Source organism: Gavia stellata, chromosome 12 (genome assembly GCF_030936135.1).
Source record: "Gavia stellata isolate bGavSte3 chromosome 12, bGavSte3.hap2, whole genome shotgun sequence".
NCBI classification, from domain to species: Eukaryota; Metazoa; Chordata; class Aves; order Gaviiformes; family Gaviidae; genus Gavia; species Gavia stellata.
This window is the reverse complement of record NC_082605.1, coordinates 5802766-5818821: the sequence shown is the minus strand read 5'-3', so window position 1 is coordinate 5818821 and position 16056 is coordinate 5802766. Positions and strand designations below refer to the sequence as shown.

Sequence of the window (16056 nt, the reverse complement as noted above, 5' to 3'; positions counted from 1 at the left end):
CTTTCACGAGCTGACTGCTCATGGCTGGCCTAAAAATAACAGGCCGTGTGTATCTGAGAGGACTCTGAACAAGGTCTTCAAAACCAGCCAGACCTCTCTATGTATTTAAAATCGCAAACATGGCTCATTTTTTAATGGTCTTCAGTACACTGCCGGGCTTCTGTAATCTTTAGCTGATAAGCATTCATTTACGATTATCTCAAATAATGGGAGAACAAAGACAGCCTTTTTTTTCTTGAGCAACGGAAGAGTTATTTTGAAACCAGACCCCTTGAGGGAAATGGCAGGGCTTAAAGCTGATATTTATTGCATACATAGAAAACTGGGAAACTGTTAACATGAAAACTAGAGATCCCAAATCATTAACTATGCATAGCCTTAACAAATACCCTTGGAAGCAATATTTGAAGGAAATATTGGTAGAACAGAGTCCAGGGCTTCCTGCTCCCAGTTTCACGCCACCACGAACACAGCAGCGACCATGACCCGGACAGACCCACGCCGAGGACTCCGCTGGTTAGTGTTCATTTAGGAACAAGTATTTTCATTCAGCCCCATAACTGCTTTGATTATCTACTCTAATCTTGCGGGGCTCTTCCTTTGCACGTGAACATGGATTAATTTTGCTGCCAGGGCAGTAGCCGTGTTAAAGCAGAGCCGTGGCATCGAAGACTTGTTGCCTCCCTAAAGATTTCCCAGGAGAGGCACAGGCATCTTCATGGCTTTCATAGGCGTACTACACAGAAATTTGATTTTCTTAATCACCTCTTGCAGAACCCTTAGAAACAGTCCTCGTCTCCTCGCAGGTTGAATACATCTTGAACTAGCTCAGCTCTTTTTAAATCAAGTTTAAGTGGGTTTATAAATGTTTTGCAGCCATCGCATCCCTGCTAGAACAAGTTGTCCCAGTAGGTGATTGCCTGGCCTGTTTTTGTTTTTTCAGGAGAGCCTGGTTTTCAGTGTGAATCTGTCTAGCTGCAGTTTCATTTTCTAGCATGGGCCCTTAAGAATGTGAGCTCACATGTAAACTGTAGGTTAAAAATGGTTTTCCAAGCAGAAATATTCAGACTGGCCCGTGCCTCCCTCACTGTCCTTTTTGTACGTGGGGTTGGCCACCTTTCCTAAGTGAGTTTGGCTATCAAACACAGGAGCGCACGTGATTGAAGAGAAGATCACCCCGTGACATGAGACTAGAGGTAACGCTTGTTGTATGTCTCCTCAAGTCACGCGCCATGCCCGGGGAGGAGGGAGCAGCAGAAAACCCCATCTCGCAGGAAAGCTCTGTATGGAGTGTGTGATCCTGTAATTAAGGGCTTTCGCAGAGTGCAGGGAAGGGGAAGATTTGTTCCAAATGCAGCCTGAAATTACACATTCAGCCTGCATTTAACCACTCGCTATTAAAGTTGTTATTCTTCTTGATTGTGTAAGCCTCAATAACGCTGTGGCTTTGTCCCGGCTCCTTATGTTTCTGTTCCTAACGTACCCCCAGCCTTGCCCTTCCTCCTCCCCCACAGGCAGGTTAGTGCCTAATTTTGGCACAAGGGGACGGAGTGGCACCATCCAGCTCCTGCTAACGTAAATGCTGGGTTGCACTGGGCACCGTCCTGGCATCTCAGTTTTTAGAAGGTGCGATGAAATTACGCTTTTTTTAAGAAGGAGCACCAGTGCAGGCCAGCTGGGCAGGAGCAGACCCTGCCTTTGTCCAAGGAAGGACAATTTGGTTCTTTGTTACCGCGGGAAGGAGGCTTGGCTCCGTGCGCCTGTCTCAGGTGAAGGGCTGCTTTCCCTTTGGGCTGCCTGGGGTAAAAGCAGTTCCTGTTCTTGCTCCAGCCCTACTTGCACGCAGCAGTAGCCCTGCCAAAACCCACTGTTTTCTGCCAGACGCATGGGTAAACAGCAAAGCTGAGTGGAAGGTTGTTCACGTCTCGGTGCCTCGGTTCGGGTGGGATACATCGGCATGTAGGGCTGGTGAGGCAGCTTTCTCCAGCTGGTGTAAGCAGGAATCTTCATTTCCTGCTCTTGGATATTGCTGCTGAGGAGTTAAATAAAAGCTGTGCTAACAACTTTAAACTCTGCTCTATAAACTGTACCCAGCATGTGTGTTTCATGATGTGCTCTCCAGCTTGTCCAGGCTGGCCGAAAGCAGGGCTGATGGTTTGCAGAGGAGAGGAACGAGGGTGTTGCCCCTACGGTCGTGGCCAAAACCCTCTGCAGCTCTTGCACAAAAGCTTTCTCATGCTGCTCTCGCCAAAAGACTTTCGGGTCCTACGTTCTCCTTGCAGACCTGTGCCTCCAGACCCTTCACTGTGCTGAAACCCGCAATGGGGGGAGTCTGTGAGCCCCCCTGCCCTGCCTGAATCCTGCCTGCAGCTGGGGGGGCGGTGGGAGAGGTACCCAGGACTGGAGGTCTGCCCAGCCCTGCAGCACCGGGCATCGCTCTTTGTACGTCCCAGGGCCTTTCCCCGGCAGGACCTGCACTTCGGCAGGTCTGGTGAGTCCAGCCCATCTCTGTGCCCGCCGCCAGATGCAGGGCACTCCTGCCAGGGAGGTTTCCTTGCGAAGCTCCTTGCCCAGCTTTGCGTTTGGATAAATTATGAAATATGTATGAGCTTTACAGAATTGCAGAGTAACCAAAGCACCCTTTCAGGAGGAGAGCTGGAGTGCGGCTCTGCATTGGACTGCAGCAAGCCCAGAGCCTCAACCAGGCTGCTAAATCTGTCTCTGTGGACCCCAAAACATCCTCTTTCCTCTGGGTTGGGGGGGAGATACCTCTGTGGTAAGCTGTGGAGAGCTCAGCCAGGGCACTTTCCAAATGCCTCAGGGCTTGGGTGGTGGCAAAACTCAAGTTACTCGCCCTGGGGTACCTACAGCCCTGGGAAATGTCACAGCCCGCAGAGCTGGCAGCATCACCCCTTCCACCACCGTGCAGCGCGAGTGGCTCTGCTGTGCCTCGTGATCGGGGAGCGGCTGTAGCACAGACGGATGGACATCAGCTGCTGAGAAGAGGGGGTTTGAGGGTTTGCATCCACCCTCAGCTACAGCCCAGGGTGGGAGGCAGGAGTCCCCTGGGCTCTGACACACGTGGCTTTCCCCTGCGTGAGGTGGGGAGCACCTCGGCGGGATGTCAGCTGTGCTGGTGACGTTTCGGAGAGAATCGCGGTCTTCTCTGCATGAGTAAAATGGCCAGGAGATCCGCAGGGTCTGGACCTGGGCTGCCTGGGAAGGGGGCCCAAAGTCGGAAGAGGAGGGTGGGCTCAGAAAGACACAAATGGATAAATTGGGAAGAGGAGGCAGCCAGCGAGGTTACCGCCAGCTCGTTCCTCGTCTGGAGCGAATGGAAATCCCATGATTGCGTGCATTGCCCCTGCCGCATTGGACTGCCCAGTTTGAAGGAGAGGCTTGTGCTCTTGGACTGTGCTTCACTAATCTGCACCACAAGTCATGTTTAAAAAAAAAAAAAAAGTGTTGCTGTTGACCTAGAAGAGGTAGTAAATAGTGCACTGGAGTCCTGAGGTGCCTGTGGTCTGGGCCAAAGCTGCCTGTTGCTTCTAATCTGCAGGAGCAAGTTATATGAAAGTAAAATCCTTCATTTTAAGCTAACTCTGAGTATAAAGCCAGGCTGGTGCACTATCCTGTGTAATGTCCAGCAGTGCCCCGGCCCGTGCTCCGTGTCCCTGCCTGCCCGTGCTGGCCATCGCAGTGCTGTGCTGTGCTGACCAGATGTCGGGTTTGCTCCCCTCCTTCGTCCCCAGCTTGCCATTCCTCTGGCAGCACGAGAGGATACCCTGTTTTAAGGGGCTTCGTAGCTCTTGGGATTTGCCACTGCTTGTTGAGAGCTGGTGTGCTCCAACCAGGCAGGGGACTCCGAGCCGTAGCTTGCCAGGTTCTGGCCCCTTCGGCTCAGCCTGGCTGCTGACGATGTAGTGGGCGAAGCTGACGAAGCGGGACGAAGCTGAAACAGAGAAATTGTATGTTCTGCTGAGCTGCTGGAGCAACAGGCTTGCAAAGTGTGATCGGGTGAGGAAAGGAGTAAGCCGGCAAGCATGGGAGAGGAAGAGGAAGGAGCAGGAGGAGGGCAGTTGTTGGATTGGCCCTGCCGTAATAATGTAACTTCACCCTCAGCTTCGTAGCTGTCCCCGTGACTTAAACTCCCCTTCTGCCCTCAGAGAAAATGAACCACTTGTGCTTAGTAGTTGCACAGCAAATGACAGAGCCAGTGCCTGCAGGCGAGGGAGCTTTGCAGGACTTGATGACCTCCCGCGGCTCCTTAAACCCCTTGGGACCAGTGCGCCCTGCAGAGCTCATCCTTGGCACCAAGCGGAGAAGGAGACGCAGGCCGCCCTGCTCTGGCCAGGGTGTTCCTTCCCCAGTTGTTATACTTCAGATTTTTTTTCTTTAATCCTTTAAATGTTACTGTCACTAGACCATGTCCTAATGCTGTACTTCTAAAAGCACCTTCTTTTTCTGTTTGTTAGATCTCCGAAGCTGGGAAGGACTCCTTGCCTTCTTGGTTACACTGGAACGCGGAGAGCAGTTCCCTGGAAGGGCTGCCCCTTGACACGGACAAGGGTGTCCACTATATCTCGGTGACCACGCTGCAGCCCTTCCCGAACGGGAGCTACGTGCCGCAGACTGCAAATGTCTTCTCTGTTGAGGTCCACCAAGAAGACCACAACGAACCTCAGTCGGTGCGAGTGGCGGTCCAAGACACGGGTGACGCAGCGCCGTTCGTGTGTGGCTCGGAAGAGCCGGTCACTATCCTGACTGTCATTTTGGATGCTGACTTAACAAAAATGACACCAAAGCAGAGGATTGAACTCTTAAACAGAATGAGAAGCTTCTCGGAGGTGGAACTTCATAACATGAAGTTGGTTCCTGTTGTAAATAACAGACTCTTTGACATGTCGGCCTTCATGGCTGGACCGGGAAACGCAAAGAAGGTGGTGGAAAACGGGGCCTTACTCTCATGGAAACTGGGATGTTCTCTGAGCCAAAACAGTGTCCCCAACATCAGCAAGGTGGAGGCTCCAGCTAAGGAAGGAACCATGTCTGCCCGCCTTGGGTACCCTGTTGTTGGCTGGCACATTGCTAACAAGAAACCTCACCTTCCAAAGAGGATGCGGCGGCAGATCAACGCCACCCCTACGCCTTTGACTGCCATCGGGCCGCCCACCACTGCCGCGCAAGAACCGCCGACCAGGATTGTCCCTACCCCGACGTCGCCCGCCATCGCGCCTCCCACAGAGACGACAGCACCCCCCGTCCGGGAGCCCATACCACTGCCGAGGAAGCCTACGGTCACCATCAGAACAAGAGGCCCCATCGTCCAGACGCCCACTCTGGGACCGATCCAGCCGACCAGGGTAGCAGAAGGCACCGGCACAGCTTCCGTGCCAATTCGTCCCACGATGCCCGGGTACGTAGAGCCCACGGCGGTGATCACACCACCCACAACTACCACCAAGAAACCCAGAGTCTCCACTCTGAAGCCAGCCACGCCATCCACGACGGATTCCTCCACGGCAACGACGCGAAGGCCTACTCGAAGACCCAAAACGCCCCGTCCGACGAAGCCTCCCAGCACGACCAGGTCCCCCATCTCCAAGCTGACAACGGCCTCCCCCCCGACCCGCATACGCACCACAGCCAGCGGGCTGCCCCGGCCCTGGGAGCCAAACGAGCCACCCAAGCTGACGAACCACATCGACAGGGTTGATGCGTGGGAGGGCACCTACTTCGAGGTTAAAATACCATCAGATACCTTCTATGACAAGGAAGATACCACCACCGACAAACTGCAGCTGACCCTGAAGCTGAAGGAGCAGCAGATGATAGAGGAGAATTCATGGGTTCAGTTCAACAGCACCAGCCAACTCATGTACGGCATGCCGGACCACAACCACATCGGGAAGCACGAGTACTTTATGTATGCGACCGACAAAGGCGGGCTCTTCGCTGTGGACGCTTTCGAAATCCACGTCCACAAACGCCCGCATGGGGACAAGTCTCCGGTGAAGTTTAAGGCCAGGCTGGAAGGCGACCACAACGCAGTGATGAACGACATCAATAAGAAGATCATGCTGGTGAAGAAGCTGGCTCTGGCCTTCGGCGACAGGAACAGCAGCACCATCACAGTGCAGGACATCACCAAAGGCTCCATCATAGTGGAGTGGACGAACAACACGCTGCCCCTGGAGCCCTGCCCCCGGGAGCAGATCCGGACTTTGAGCAAAAAAATTGCAGATGACTCCGGCGGGCCGAGCCCAGCTTTCTCCAATGTCTTGCAGCCCGAGTTCAAGCCTCTGAACGTGTCGGTGGTCGGCTCTGGCAGCTGCAGGCACATCCAGTTCATCCCCGTGACGAAGGACGGAAGGGTGATCTCGGAGGTGACGCCAACGGTGGCGGCAGGTAAAGACCCCGAGAAGAGCAGCGAGGACGATGTGTACCTGCACACCGTCATCCCCGCTGTGGTGGTGGCCGCCATCCTCCTCGTGGCTGGCATCATCGCCATGATCTGCTACCGCAAGAAGAGGAAAGGGAAGCTGACCATCGAAGACCAGGCCACCTTCATAAAGAAGGGCGTGCCCATCATCTTCGCTGATGAGCTGGACGACTCCAAGCCTCCGCCGTCCTCTAGCATGCCCCTCATCCTCCAGGAGGAGAAAGCCCCGCTGCCCCCCCCGGAATACCCCAACCAGAACATGCCCGAGACCACGCCGCTCAACCAGGACACCATCGGGGAGTACACGCCGCTGCGGGACGAGGACCCCAACGCACCGCCCTACCAGCCTCCCCCCCCCTTCACCGCACCCATGGAGGGGAAAGGCTCCCGCCCGAAGAACATGACCCCGTACAGGTCCCCACCGCCCTACGTCCCCCCTTAACGAATGGGAGGCTCTTGGGGGAGAAGGGGCCTCCAGCTCCACGCCAGTGCTGTCTGTGGGCCGGCAGCCCCCTCGCCAGCCAGGAACCCGAAACCCCAGCCCGCTCCCCAGCAGGCCCTCCCCAGCTGCGCCCGCCGCACCGGAGCACTCGCAGGACTCGGGGGGGACACTTGTTTTATTTTTGCCTAACAAGCTTTGGTTTTATTTTATTCATAGAAAAAATTCTCGGCTCAAACACGCCTTCCCGGCGGCTGGGCTTCTGGCCGGGGCTGGGGCCGCGGCGGCGGGCAGGGAGGGGGGACGGGATGGGACGGGATGGGATGGGTCGGGAGGAGCAGGCAGCACTGGGGTAGCACTCTGGGTCTCCGCTGTTTGCCTTTAACACTAACTGTACTGTTTTTTCTATTCACGTGTGTCTAGCTACAGGACGTAACATGAAAGGTAGCCTAAAAATAATTAAATTCAAGGGACTTTCTGAAGTCAATGTTTTAAGTTTTTACATTTAATCTGCTGTTTACCTAAACTGGGTTGTTTAGTTTTGGGGAGGGGGAGCGCAGTGCTGTGCTGCAGGCAAGCTCCGAGGGCGATTTGGGGCTGGTTAGAGGGGGCCCTCGAGGACAGCCAGCCTCCTCCTCCTCCTCCTCCTTGGGGGGGGATCGGCTTCTTGGTTTGGGGTTTGATTCTTTTATTATTATTTTTTTTAATCAAAGAAATCCTATTTTTCTCACGCATCATAAAATAGACATCAGTTGAGTCAGACTGGCCTGGGGTACCTTCGGCTAAGCGTGGGGGCAGCTGCCCGCACCTTGGGGTGCAGCGCTGTGCCGGGGAGGGGGGGGCTCGTGGGAGGACGAGCCGGGCCCCTTGCCGCGACAGCTTCTCCACTGCCCGGCGAGCGCCGGGGTGGTCTTTTTTAAGCAAAACCCCCCTCCCCGCGAGGTGTTTTGGCGATGGTGGGGTGTTCTCTCCCGAGCACAGCGCCGTCTCTTTGCCCAGACTCCTCCTCGAGAGCGGTGCTGCAACGGCCTCACCGGCCCCCGGCTCTGGGCCGCATGCCTCCTCCCGGCTGCTCCGTGCCCGGATGCTGTTGGAAAAGATAAAAAGTTTTAAAAAAAGGAAAAAAAAAAAAAAAAGAAAAAAGAAAAAGGAAAAAAAAAGCACCAGGAATAGTTAATAGTAAAAAAAAAAAAAATCAGTGAATTCTCAAATCTAATTTTTTACTAAATTTTTGATACAGCCTCAAATTGTTTTATTAAAAAAAGACTTAAAAACCGGTGTACCGCTGCCAGCAGTTTGTACCAGCTTAGCTTCCTAGTCCCGGCTCCCCGGGCCCCGCCGCGCTCTCAGCCCCAGCTCGCCGGGGCCGCCCCCGGCCCCCCCCGCCCCTCGGCTGCCTCTTCCTTCACTTCCTCGCTGTTCGTTTCTCTCCTTCGCGCTCGGTCATTTTAAGCATGGATTTACTTTGTTTTCCCGGAGCGTTCTGTGCGCTGCGTTCGGGGGGAGGAGAAGTCACCCCTGTGCAGCGGGGGGGGGGGTCCCAGCGCACCCCGAAGCCATACCCGCCCGTTCCCTCAGGGGATGGTGCGCTGCCCCGGCCGGGTGGGCGAGGGCCCCGTCCCCGCTTGCGGGGGGCCCTCCCGGGCCCCTCCGTGCTGGCGGGAGGGAGGGGAAGGGCCGGGGGGTGCTCACCCCCCCCCCCCCCCCCGCTCCCATTTCGGCGTCGCGGGGGCGGTTTCCGCGTTGTGTAAAGAAGCGTATCGAGTCAATAAACCGTCTGCTTTACTACGGCCCTGCCTCTGCCACCGCCGCGGCGACGGGACCGGGCGGGTTCGGGGCGGGTTCCGGGAGACACTCCCCCCCCCACACCGGCGCCGGCGCGGGGCGGCGGGAGCGCGGCGCCCCCTGGCGGCGGGAGCGGGGTCCCCGCTTCCGGTCGGCGCGGCGCGTGACGCCACCGCGCAGGGCCCGGCCCCGCCCAGGAGGGGCGGCCGCGCTGCGCCGCCATGTCGGGAGCGGCGGGGCCGGGGCCGCCCGCGGGGCCGGGCCGCTCCCCGCTGCCCTGCGCCCCCCGCCCCGCCGCCACGCTCCAGCTGGGCGGGGGGGCCGAGCCGGCGCGGCCCGGCGTCGCCGTCATCGACCTCCGCTTCCCCCGCGGCGCCGCCGCCGACGTGAGTGCGGCCCGGCCCGGCCCGGCCCGGGGTGGGGGTGCCGGGGCGGTGCCGGTATGGGGGGGCGGGATGCCGGGGGTGGTGCCGGGGCGGGAGGGGGGATGCCGGGGGCGGCAACTGTCCCGGCGTGGGGAGGGGATGCCGTGGGTGATGCCGGGGGATGCCGGTGCCGGGGGATGCCGGTGCCGGGGCAGCACCCGTACCGGTGTTGGGCAGGGTGCTGGGGGCGGTCCCGGTCCCGCGATGGCGGGGAGGGATGCCAGTGCCGGTGCCAGTGGCGGGGTGGGGGGGAATGCCGGTCCCACTATGGTGGGAGGGGGGTGCCGGTGCCGGTGCCGGTACCGGTACGGGGGGGGATGCCGGTGCCGGTACCGGTACGGGGAGGGTGCCGGTGCGGGTGTGATGCGGCGGCTGAGGCTGCCGGTCCCGCAGGTGCAGGAGATCGTCTTCAGGAACTTCTACACGGCCTTCCTGAGCGTGCGGGTGCAGCGCCCCGGCCCCGCCGGCTCCCGCCGCTGGGTGACCTGCCTGCGGGACTACCGCCTGATGCCCTGCCCGCACACCGAGGAGGGCTCCCAGGACTACTTCTCCCTCCGCCGCCACCAGGTCGGCACGGCCGGACGGCGGCCATGGCATCACCCACCCCTCTGAGGCTCACCCCTCTTTGCCCACACCCCAGGACGGCTCCGGGGCCCTGGGGCCCTGGGCTGATGCCCCACCGTGCCCCCACGGCCAGTCCTTCTCAGCAGTGAGGGTCCCCGTGCTGGTCCTGCCTGTGCCCCTGCCCGTGCCTTCCACATGGGGTGGGTTGGGTTTTTTTTTTTGGAGAAAATCCCAAAAGCTGCCCCAGAGCAGCGCCAGCCTGGCCAGCCCCTGCTGTACCCCCGGCGGTGACGGCTCCCCCCGTCCTTGCCCCGGCAGATGCTGTGTGACGTGGACCAGGTGACGGCGGTGCGGTTCATCCTGCGGCAGCCCTCCCCGGTCTGGCTCCACTTCACCATCGAGGAGCTGCAGATTTTCCCCCCCGGGCAGAAGGTGAGCCGGTGCCAGTGCTGCCCTCCCTGCCAGGTACAGGCAGGGGTTCCAGGACAGGCCACAGTCCCCAGCCCTGCACCGGGCATTGCTCCCCGTAGCTCCAGGGGCTTCGGGCTCCCTCCAGAGGACACAGAGGTGTGGGTCCACATCCTTGTCCTTCATTGGGGCACTCGGGGTCCCCTTGTGTGCTGGGGGCTGGGGGAGAGACTGCTCCAGCCAGCCCCAGCCCTACTCATTTTGGAGGTGGATGCTTGGCTGAGCAGCGGGACGTAGCTGGGGGTTGCTGCAACAAATTATGGGTTGCAAACACCCACCTAAAAACAAAATTCCCTTTAATAATGGTAAAGTGATACTTATACCCATACTGATATAAATACAGGTGGGCTCCAAACTGCAGCACGCTGCATGGTGTGAGGGATGGAGGTGGGACTGGGGACACCCCTTTTGTGACTCTCTGGATCTATTTCAGAGCCCCCAGAAGGATTTCCCCTCCTGGCTCTCCCAGCTGACCCCTCCGGAGCAGCCAGCCAGCCTGCACGGGGTGAGTAGTCCCTGCTGAGGTATTACAGGGAAGGAGTGACCTGGGTGGGGTGCCGGCCACGGGCACGAACATCACTTGTGAGGCTGCCGGCCCCATCCTGGCCCCTTCAGCTCCAGGCTCCCACCAGGAATAGCTGTGGAGCCCTGAAATGCGCCGCCTTGTGCTGGAAGTAGTTTGCAGCGTTCGGAAGAAAAATACATCCACGGGGATGCACGATGTGAGGTGATGCTTAAGCCTACCTGCCCTCTAGTCTGGGGATAGGAACGTCCCTGTGGGAGCGGTGGGTGCGCAGCATCCCTCAGCCATCTGGCAGGACTCATGGGGACGGGGTGGCCTGGATGGTCCCCGGCGCTTTGCAGAGGGTGCGCCCCGGGGAGCACGTTGCCCAGCTGGGGCGGCACGCGGGCAAAGGGAGGTCACAGCCATGGCGCATGTTTACAGCTCGTGAGCCACATCTGCCTGGCCGGTGGCCTTTGGTGAGCAAAGTCCGGGCAGAGCGTGGCAGGGATGGGCAGCTGGCTCACCCGCAGAAACCTGCTGAATCAGCCACTGGCCTTGCCTGTAGGAGCAAGGCTGGGCCGGGAGCGGTGCCACGTGCCCCAGCGCCTCCGGAGCGGTGGCGGCAAGGCTTCTGCCAGCCCTGGCAGGTGTGGGAGCTCCGGTCTGTGCCCGGCTGTCCGGCAGGCTGGGAAGGACACCCCGGTCCCTTGCTGATTGCTTGGATCACGTCCCCCTTGGCAAAGGGTGGTCCGGGGGAGATGCCGGGAGTTGCTCTGGCCTTGGCTGTTCCCAGCATCACCACGAGGCACCCACCGGCAGCCCGGCATTGCGGGGAAGACCAGGCAGGGGGGAAGTGGCACAGAGCTTTGCCCTGGCCTGGAGAGCTGCTGCTGAGCCTGCAAGTCCCGCCTGCCTAAAGGTCCCTGGGGGAGCTGGTGCCTGCAGCGGGGTTTCTGTCACCAAGCCCGGAGAGCGCCGTGGAGGGAGGCTGTTGGGAAACTCTGGACTGTGTGATTAGGTTTTTAATCATTAGCCAGTGATCTGCTTTCTGTCCTCGCCCTGGATGCCTGCCAGCGGAGACCGGCTGTGTCGGCACCACAGCACCCGGGGCTCAGGGTCACCCGTTTCCCCAGCTGCCTGTTTTCCTAGAGTGGGGCCCTGCTCTCCCCGCATTGGGAAACCACCAGCAGGTCGGGAGTGTGGGCACCATCGTGATAGTGCCCGGCTCTCCGCGGGAGCACAGCCATCCAGCCATGCCACTGCCCAAGCCCGGGGTAACCCAGCCCATCCCCACTCCGCAGCATCGTGCCTGCTTCTTTCCAGGAGCTCCCCGACCCAGAGAAGGTGTCGACGGAGGTCCAGCAAATGTGGGTGCTGACGGAGGTGATCCGGGCTCGCCAGGCAGCTGCCCGCATCGGGCGCTTCGACGTGAGTCCCCCCACCCTGCTCGCGGGGGGGCTGCGGCCTCACTGCATCGCTGGGGGAGCCCTCCTGGAGGGGCTGCACCCGGCGGGACGGGGTGGGGGTTTGGGGTGGGGTGCCCCGGCAGAGCGATGGTGCTGTGCGGGGACCGACGGTTGCTATCTTTTCCAGGTGGACGGCTGCTATGATATCAACCTGCTTTCCTACACGTGAGCCCCGCCGGTGCTGGCCAGAGGGAGCTGGCTCCTCCGCGCTCCCGCGGCCCAAGCGGACTCCTGCGCTCCCGCATCGGCCTTCATCCCTGTGGCCCCAGGGGGTTTCCAGGCCCTCCCCGCGCCCCTTCCCCAACTCCTCCTGCACTGGCTGGCAGCGGTGGGCAGCGCTGCTGCCCTGGAGCCCCCCCCGTGAGCCTCTCCCGCTCTGGTGTCCCCTCCAGCTGCCGTGGCTCTGCGCTTGGCACTGCTGCTGTGGGCAGAGCCTGGCTCCCCCGCCCTACCTCTGCCCGGGGAGTGGCCCCCGGCCCTGCCTGCGGGACGAGGCTCCCGCACACAAAGGGGTGCTGGGGCTGGCGTCTGCCACGCTCGGGGGGCCGGGGGGGGGCAGTGGGGAGAGCCTCGGTCACGACTAAAAGCTGCTACGTTGGTCCTGCCTGTGCCTGCCTATCTCGGGGGGGGGGGGAGGATGGCCGTCCCCGCGCAGGACCCGCACCCAGCATCCCCCCGGGCCGGCGGCCGGGGAGGCGGTGCCGGGGTGCGGGGCGGGGCGGGGGCCGGGCGGACTCCATGTCCCAGGCGCCCCGGGGCCGTGCCGGGCCGTGCCAGGGAGGGAGGATGCTGCTGCGGGCGGGCTGCCGCGCCGCGCTGCCCCGCCGCCCCCCGGGCTCCGCGCCGCTGAGCGGGGCCGGGGGGCAGCGCCCCGGGGGGGCCGAGGCGGAGGCGGGGGGGCTGAAGCGGACGCCGCTGGACGCCCTGCACCGGTCCCGCGGCGGGCGGATGGTGCCGTTCGCCGGCTGGAGCCTGCCGCTGCACTACGGGCAGGGCCACCTCCAGTCCCACCTGCACACCCGCCGCCACTGCTCCCTCTTCGACGTCTCCCACATGCTGCAGGTAGCCGGGGCGGGATGGGGGGGCTGGGGGTGGGGGGGCACCCACACCGCCTCACACCCCCTCCTCGGCCCCTTCCAGACCCGGGTGTACGGCCGGGACCGCGTCAGGTTCATGGAGAGCCTGGTGGTGGGGGACATAGCTGAGCTGAAGCCAGGCCAGGTACGGAGCACCGGGGGGGGCACCGGGCATCCGGTGGGGTCAGCGGTCCCCAGGGAGGTCCGGAGCGCGCGGGGGGACGGGAGGGGTTGGGCAGCCTGTCCACACTCTCGAGAGCCACATCCCACAGGGCACCCTGACGCTGCTTACCAACGAGCGGGGTGGCATCGTGGACGACCTCATCGTCACCAACACGTCGGAAGATCACCTCTATGTGGTGTCCAACGCCGGCTGTGCCGACAAGGACTTGGCCATCATGAGGGTACGGGGCTGCCCGAGCCCCACGGGAGGTGGGGGCGCGCGGTGGGAATGAGTCCTCCCACCTTTTGGTGACGTCCGTGACTGCGCGGGGCAAGGTGGCCGCAGACACGTGTGGGGCTGGCACCAGCCCGGCCCCTGTGCTAAGCAGCGCGCTGTCACCCTGGCAGGGCAGAGCGGCGGAGCTGCAGGCCACCGGCAGTGACGTCCACCTGGAAGTGTCGGACAACGCGCTGCTGGCTCTGCAAGGTAGTGGCGGCCCTGTGCGGGCTGGCAACGAGCATCACCATGCGGGGTTCTCACCCTCAGCGGGTGCCGGACTGCACCCTCCTCCGGGTCCTTGCCCGACAGATGCCAGTGCCCTCCCCGTGTCCCCCCCTTCCCCGGACACTGCCGTCCCCCAGAGCCACCTGCCTCCCCAGGTCCCTCCATGGCACGGGTGCTGCAGGTGGGGTTGCCGGATGACCTGGCCAAGCTCTCCTTCATGAACAGCGTCACTACAACGGTCTTCGGCGTGCCGGGCTGCCGGGTCACGCGCTGCGGCTACACTGGCGAGGACGGCGTGGAGGTACCCTGGGAGCCGTGCTGGCACCCCCCCGCTGCAGTACCCAGGGTAACACCATGCTCCCTGACCCTGCCCCTGTCCCCACGCAGATCTCGGTGCCCGCAGGGCGGGCGGTGGAGCTGGCCGAGCAGCTGCTGGGTGTCCCTGATGTGTGGCCGGCGGGGCTGGCGGCCAGGGACAGCCTGCGCCTGGAGGCCGGGCTCTGCCTCTACGGCAACGACATCGATGAGACCACCACGCCTGCCGAGGCTGGGCTGCTGTGGACCTTGGGTAGGCCAGGGCCAAGTCTGTCCCCACCTCCTCCTCAGGGCGGGCAGAGAGGCAAGGTGTCCCCATGTCCCCAGCGGGGCATAAGGGGACCAGGTGGGCATCGCCAACCCTCACCCATCTCTGCCCCGCAGGGAAGCGCCGGCGCGCAGCCATGGACTTCCCTGGCGCGGCCATCATCATGGCACAAGTGAAAGAGAAGCCGAAGCGCAAGCGTGTGGGTCTGACGTCGGTGGGACCCCCCATCCGGCCCCACACGGCCATCCTGGGCCCTGAGGGCACACCCGTGGGTAGGTGGGGGCAGCAGGGCTGGCGCTGGCACAGCCCCAAGCTGCACCCACGGCAGAGGAGGGGGCTGGGGCTGCCGGCCCCCACTCACCTCCCCATGTCTTCATGTCCCCAGGCACGGTGACCAGCGGCTGCCCCTCGCCCTCCCTGGGCAAGAACATCGCCATGGGCTACGTGGAGGCGGTGCACAGTCGGGCCGGCACCGCGCTCACCGTCGAGGTGCGGAAGAAGCAGCACCCGGCCCTTGTCACCAAGATGCCCTTCGTGCCCACCCAGTACTACACGGCCAAGTGAGGCCAGCACCCGCCGCGGGCACAGCGCCCCGGTCCCAATAAACACCCCTGCCCCGCTCTCCTGGCCTCCTCTCCGGTGACAGCGGCGGGCGCCAAAGCAAGGGGCGGCAGGCGGGGCACAGCGCTTTAATGGTGCGGGCAGTGCCCTGCGGGTCGCGGCGCTCCTCACTCCCGGTGCGTCTTCGCCGGCTCTGCGGCCAGGCCCTCTCTGCAAAAGAGGGGCAGCGTGAGCGGGGCTGGGGCAGCACCCCAGTATGGCACCCTGGCACGGGGGGAGGGCACCCGCCTGCCTGCGTGAGGTGGGCAGGGCTGGGGCTGCACTTACTGGGGCGTACTGGTCTGGGGGCACAGCTAGGAGGGCACTCACTGGGGTGCACTGGTCTGCGGGCACGGGTGGGAGGGTGCTTGCTGGGATGTACTGGTCCAGGGGTGCAGCCGGGAGGGTGCTCACTGGGGTACACCGGCCCGGGGCATGGGTGGGAGGGCGCTCTCCGGGGCGTACCGGTCCGCCGGCACAACCGGGAGGGCGCTCCGGGACACGCTGCGCTGGGGGGGCGCTCGCTGGGCCGTGCTGGTCCAGGGCTGCGGCCGGGAGGGTGCGCACCGGGCCGGGGGTGCAGCCGGGCGGGCGGGGGCCGGGGAGGCCGCGGCGGGCGGGGGTTGGCGGGCGCGGGCCCGGTCGCGGTCGGGACTCACCGGGGCGGGCAGTGCCGCTCGGCGGCGCCGTTGCGTCCGGCCGGGCCGGCGGGGGAGAGGGAGTGCGCGCGGGGCCGGGCGGGCGCGGGGCCGGGGCCGGAGGCGGGGCCGGGGCCCAGGCCGGTGCCGGTGCCGGGAGGCCGGCGGGCGGCGGGCCCCGTCCGGTAGCAGAGCGCGGCCACCGCCCCGCCGTAGGCGCGCCAGGCCAGGCGGACGCCCAGCAGGCTGAGGCCCAGCCAGAGCAGCAGCAGCTGGCACAGCGCGGCCCGCACGTCCTGCGCCGCCCACTCGGCCGCCAGCTCCCGGCCCAGCGCGCCCAGCGCCCGCCACGGCGCCTGCCAGCCCGCCGCCGCCGCCGCCGACATGGCTGCGCCGGC

At 62.7% G+C, this 16056-nt stretch overlaps 4 protein-coding genes across 5 annotated transcripts in view; 3 read left to right on the top strand and 1 right to left on the bottom strand.

The window, feature by feature from the left end:
* The window catches only part of DAG1 (dystroglycan 1), a 54016-nt gene extending 46957 nt beyond the window's left edge, over nt 1–7059 (top strand). For both annotated transcript variants that reach the window (XM_059823160.1, XM_059823161.1), the window contains exon 3: nt 4476–7059. In XM_059823160.1, the coding sequence (XP_059679143.1) occupies nt 4476–6884 (2409 nt within the window). In that variant the 3' untranslated portion in view covers nt 6885–7059. The remainder of the gene's footprint in view (nt 1–4475) is intronic.
* Nucleotides 7060–8462: 1403 nt separating this feature from the next.
* Nucleotides 8463–12526, top strand: NICN1 (nicolin 1, tubulin polyglutamylase complex subunit). Its single transcript, XM_059823464.1, has 7 exons — nt 8463–8483; nt 8975–9052; nt 9485–9658; nt 9974–10087; nt 10557–10628; nt 11952–12056; nt 12222–12526. Exons 1-7 carry the CDS (start codon nt 8463–8465, stop codon nt 12261–12263), a joined length of 606 nt encoding a protein of 201 aa, XP_059679447.1. The 3' UTR covers nt 12264–12526.
* A 354-nt stretch (nt 12527–12880) lies between these two features.
* Nucleotides 12881–14984, top strand: AMT (aminomethyltransferase). The gene is made up of 8 exons (XM_059823463.1): nt 12881–13156; nt 13235–13315; nt 13443–13574; nt 13741–13819; nt 13993–14138; nt 14225–14405; nt 14537–14692; nt 14806–14984. The coding sequence occupies exons 1-8, from the start codon at nt 12881–12883 to the stop codon at nt 14982–14984; spliced, it is 1230 nt and encodes a 409-aa protein (XP_059679446.1).
* Nucleotides 14985–15148: 164 nt separating this feature from the next.
* On the bottom strand, nt 15149–16044 carry TCTA (T cell leukemia translocation altered). The gene is made up of 2 exons (XM_059823462.1): nt 15680–16044; nt 15149–15191 (listed from the first exon to the last, which is right to left on the bottom strand). The coding sequence occupies exons 1-2, from the start codon at nt 16042–16044 to the stop codon at nt 15149–15151; spliced, it is 408 nt and encodes a 135-aa protein (XP_059679445.1).
* Nucleotides 16045–16056: the final 12 nt, after the last annotated feature.

Bases quoted from the DNA above. Each gene is read 5' to 3' on its own strand.
- AMT (XM_059823463.1), top strand. From the start codon at position 12,881: ATGCTGCTGCGGGCGGGCTGCCGCGCCGCGCTGCCCCGCCGCCCCCCG. The intron at 13,820-13,992 runs GTAGTGGCGGCC...CTGCCTCCCCAG, and splicing joins CGCGCTGCTGGCTCTGCAAG to GTCCCTCCATGGCACGGGTG. The intron at 14,693-14,805 runs GTAGGTGGGGGC...TCATGTCCCCAG, and splicing joins CCCTGAGGGCACACCCGTGG to GCACGGTGACCAGCGGCTGC.
- NICN1 (XM_059823464.1), top strand. From the start codon at position 8,463: ATGGTGCGCTGCCCCGGCCGG. The intron at 9,053-9,484 runs GTGAGTGCGGCC...CCGGTCCCGCAG, and splicing joins CCCGCGGCGCCGCCGCCGAC to GTGCAGGAGATCGTCTTCAG. The intron at 10,629-11,951 runs GTGAGTAGTCCC...GCTTCTTTCCAG, and splicing joins AGCCAGCCAGCCTGCACGGG to GAGCTCCCCGACCCAGAGAA.
- TCTA (XM_059823462.1), bottom strand. From the start codon at position 16,044: ATGTCGGCGGCGGCGGCGGCGGGCTGGCAGGCGCCGTGGCGGGCGCTG. The intron at 15,192-15,679 runs GTGAGTCCCGAC...CCTCTTTTGCAG, and splicing joins GAGCGGCACTGCCCGCCCCG to AGAGGGCCTGGCCGCAGAGC.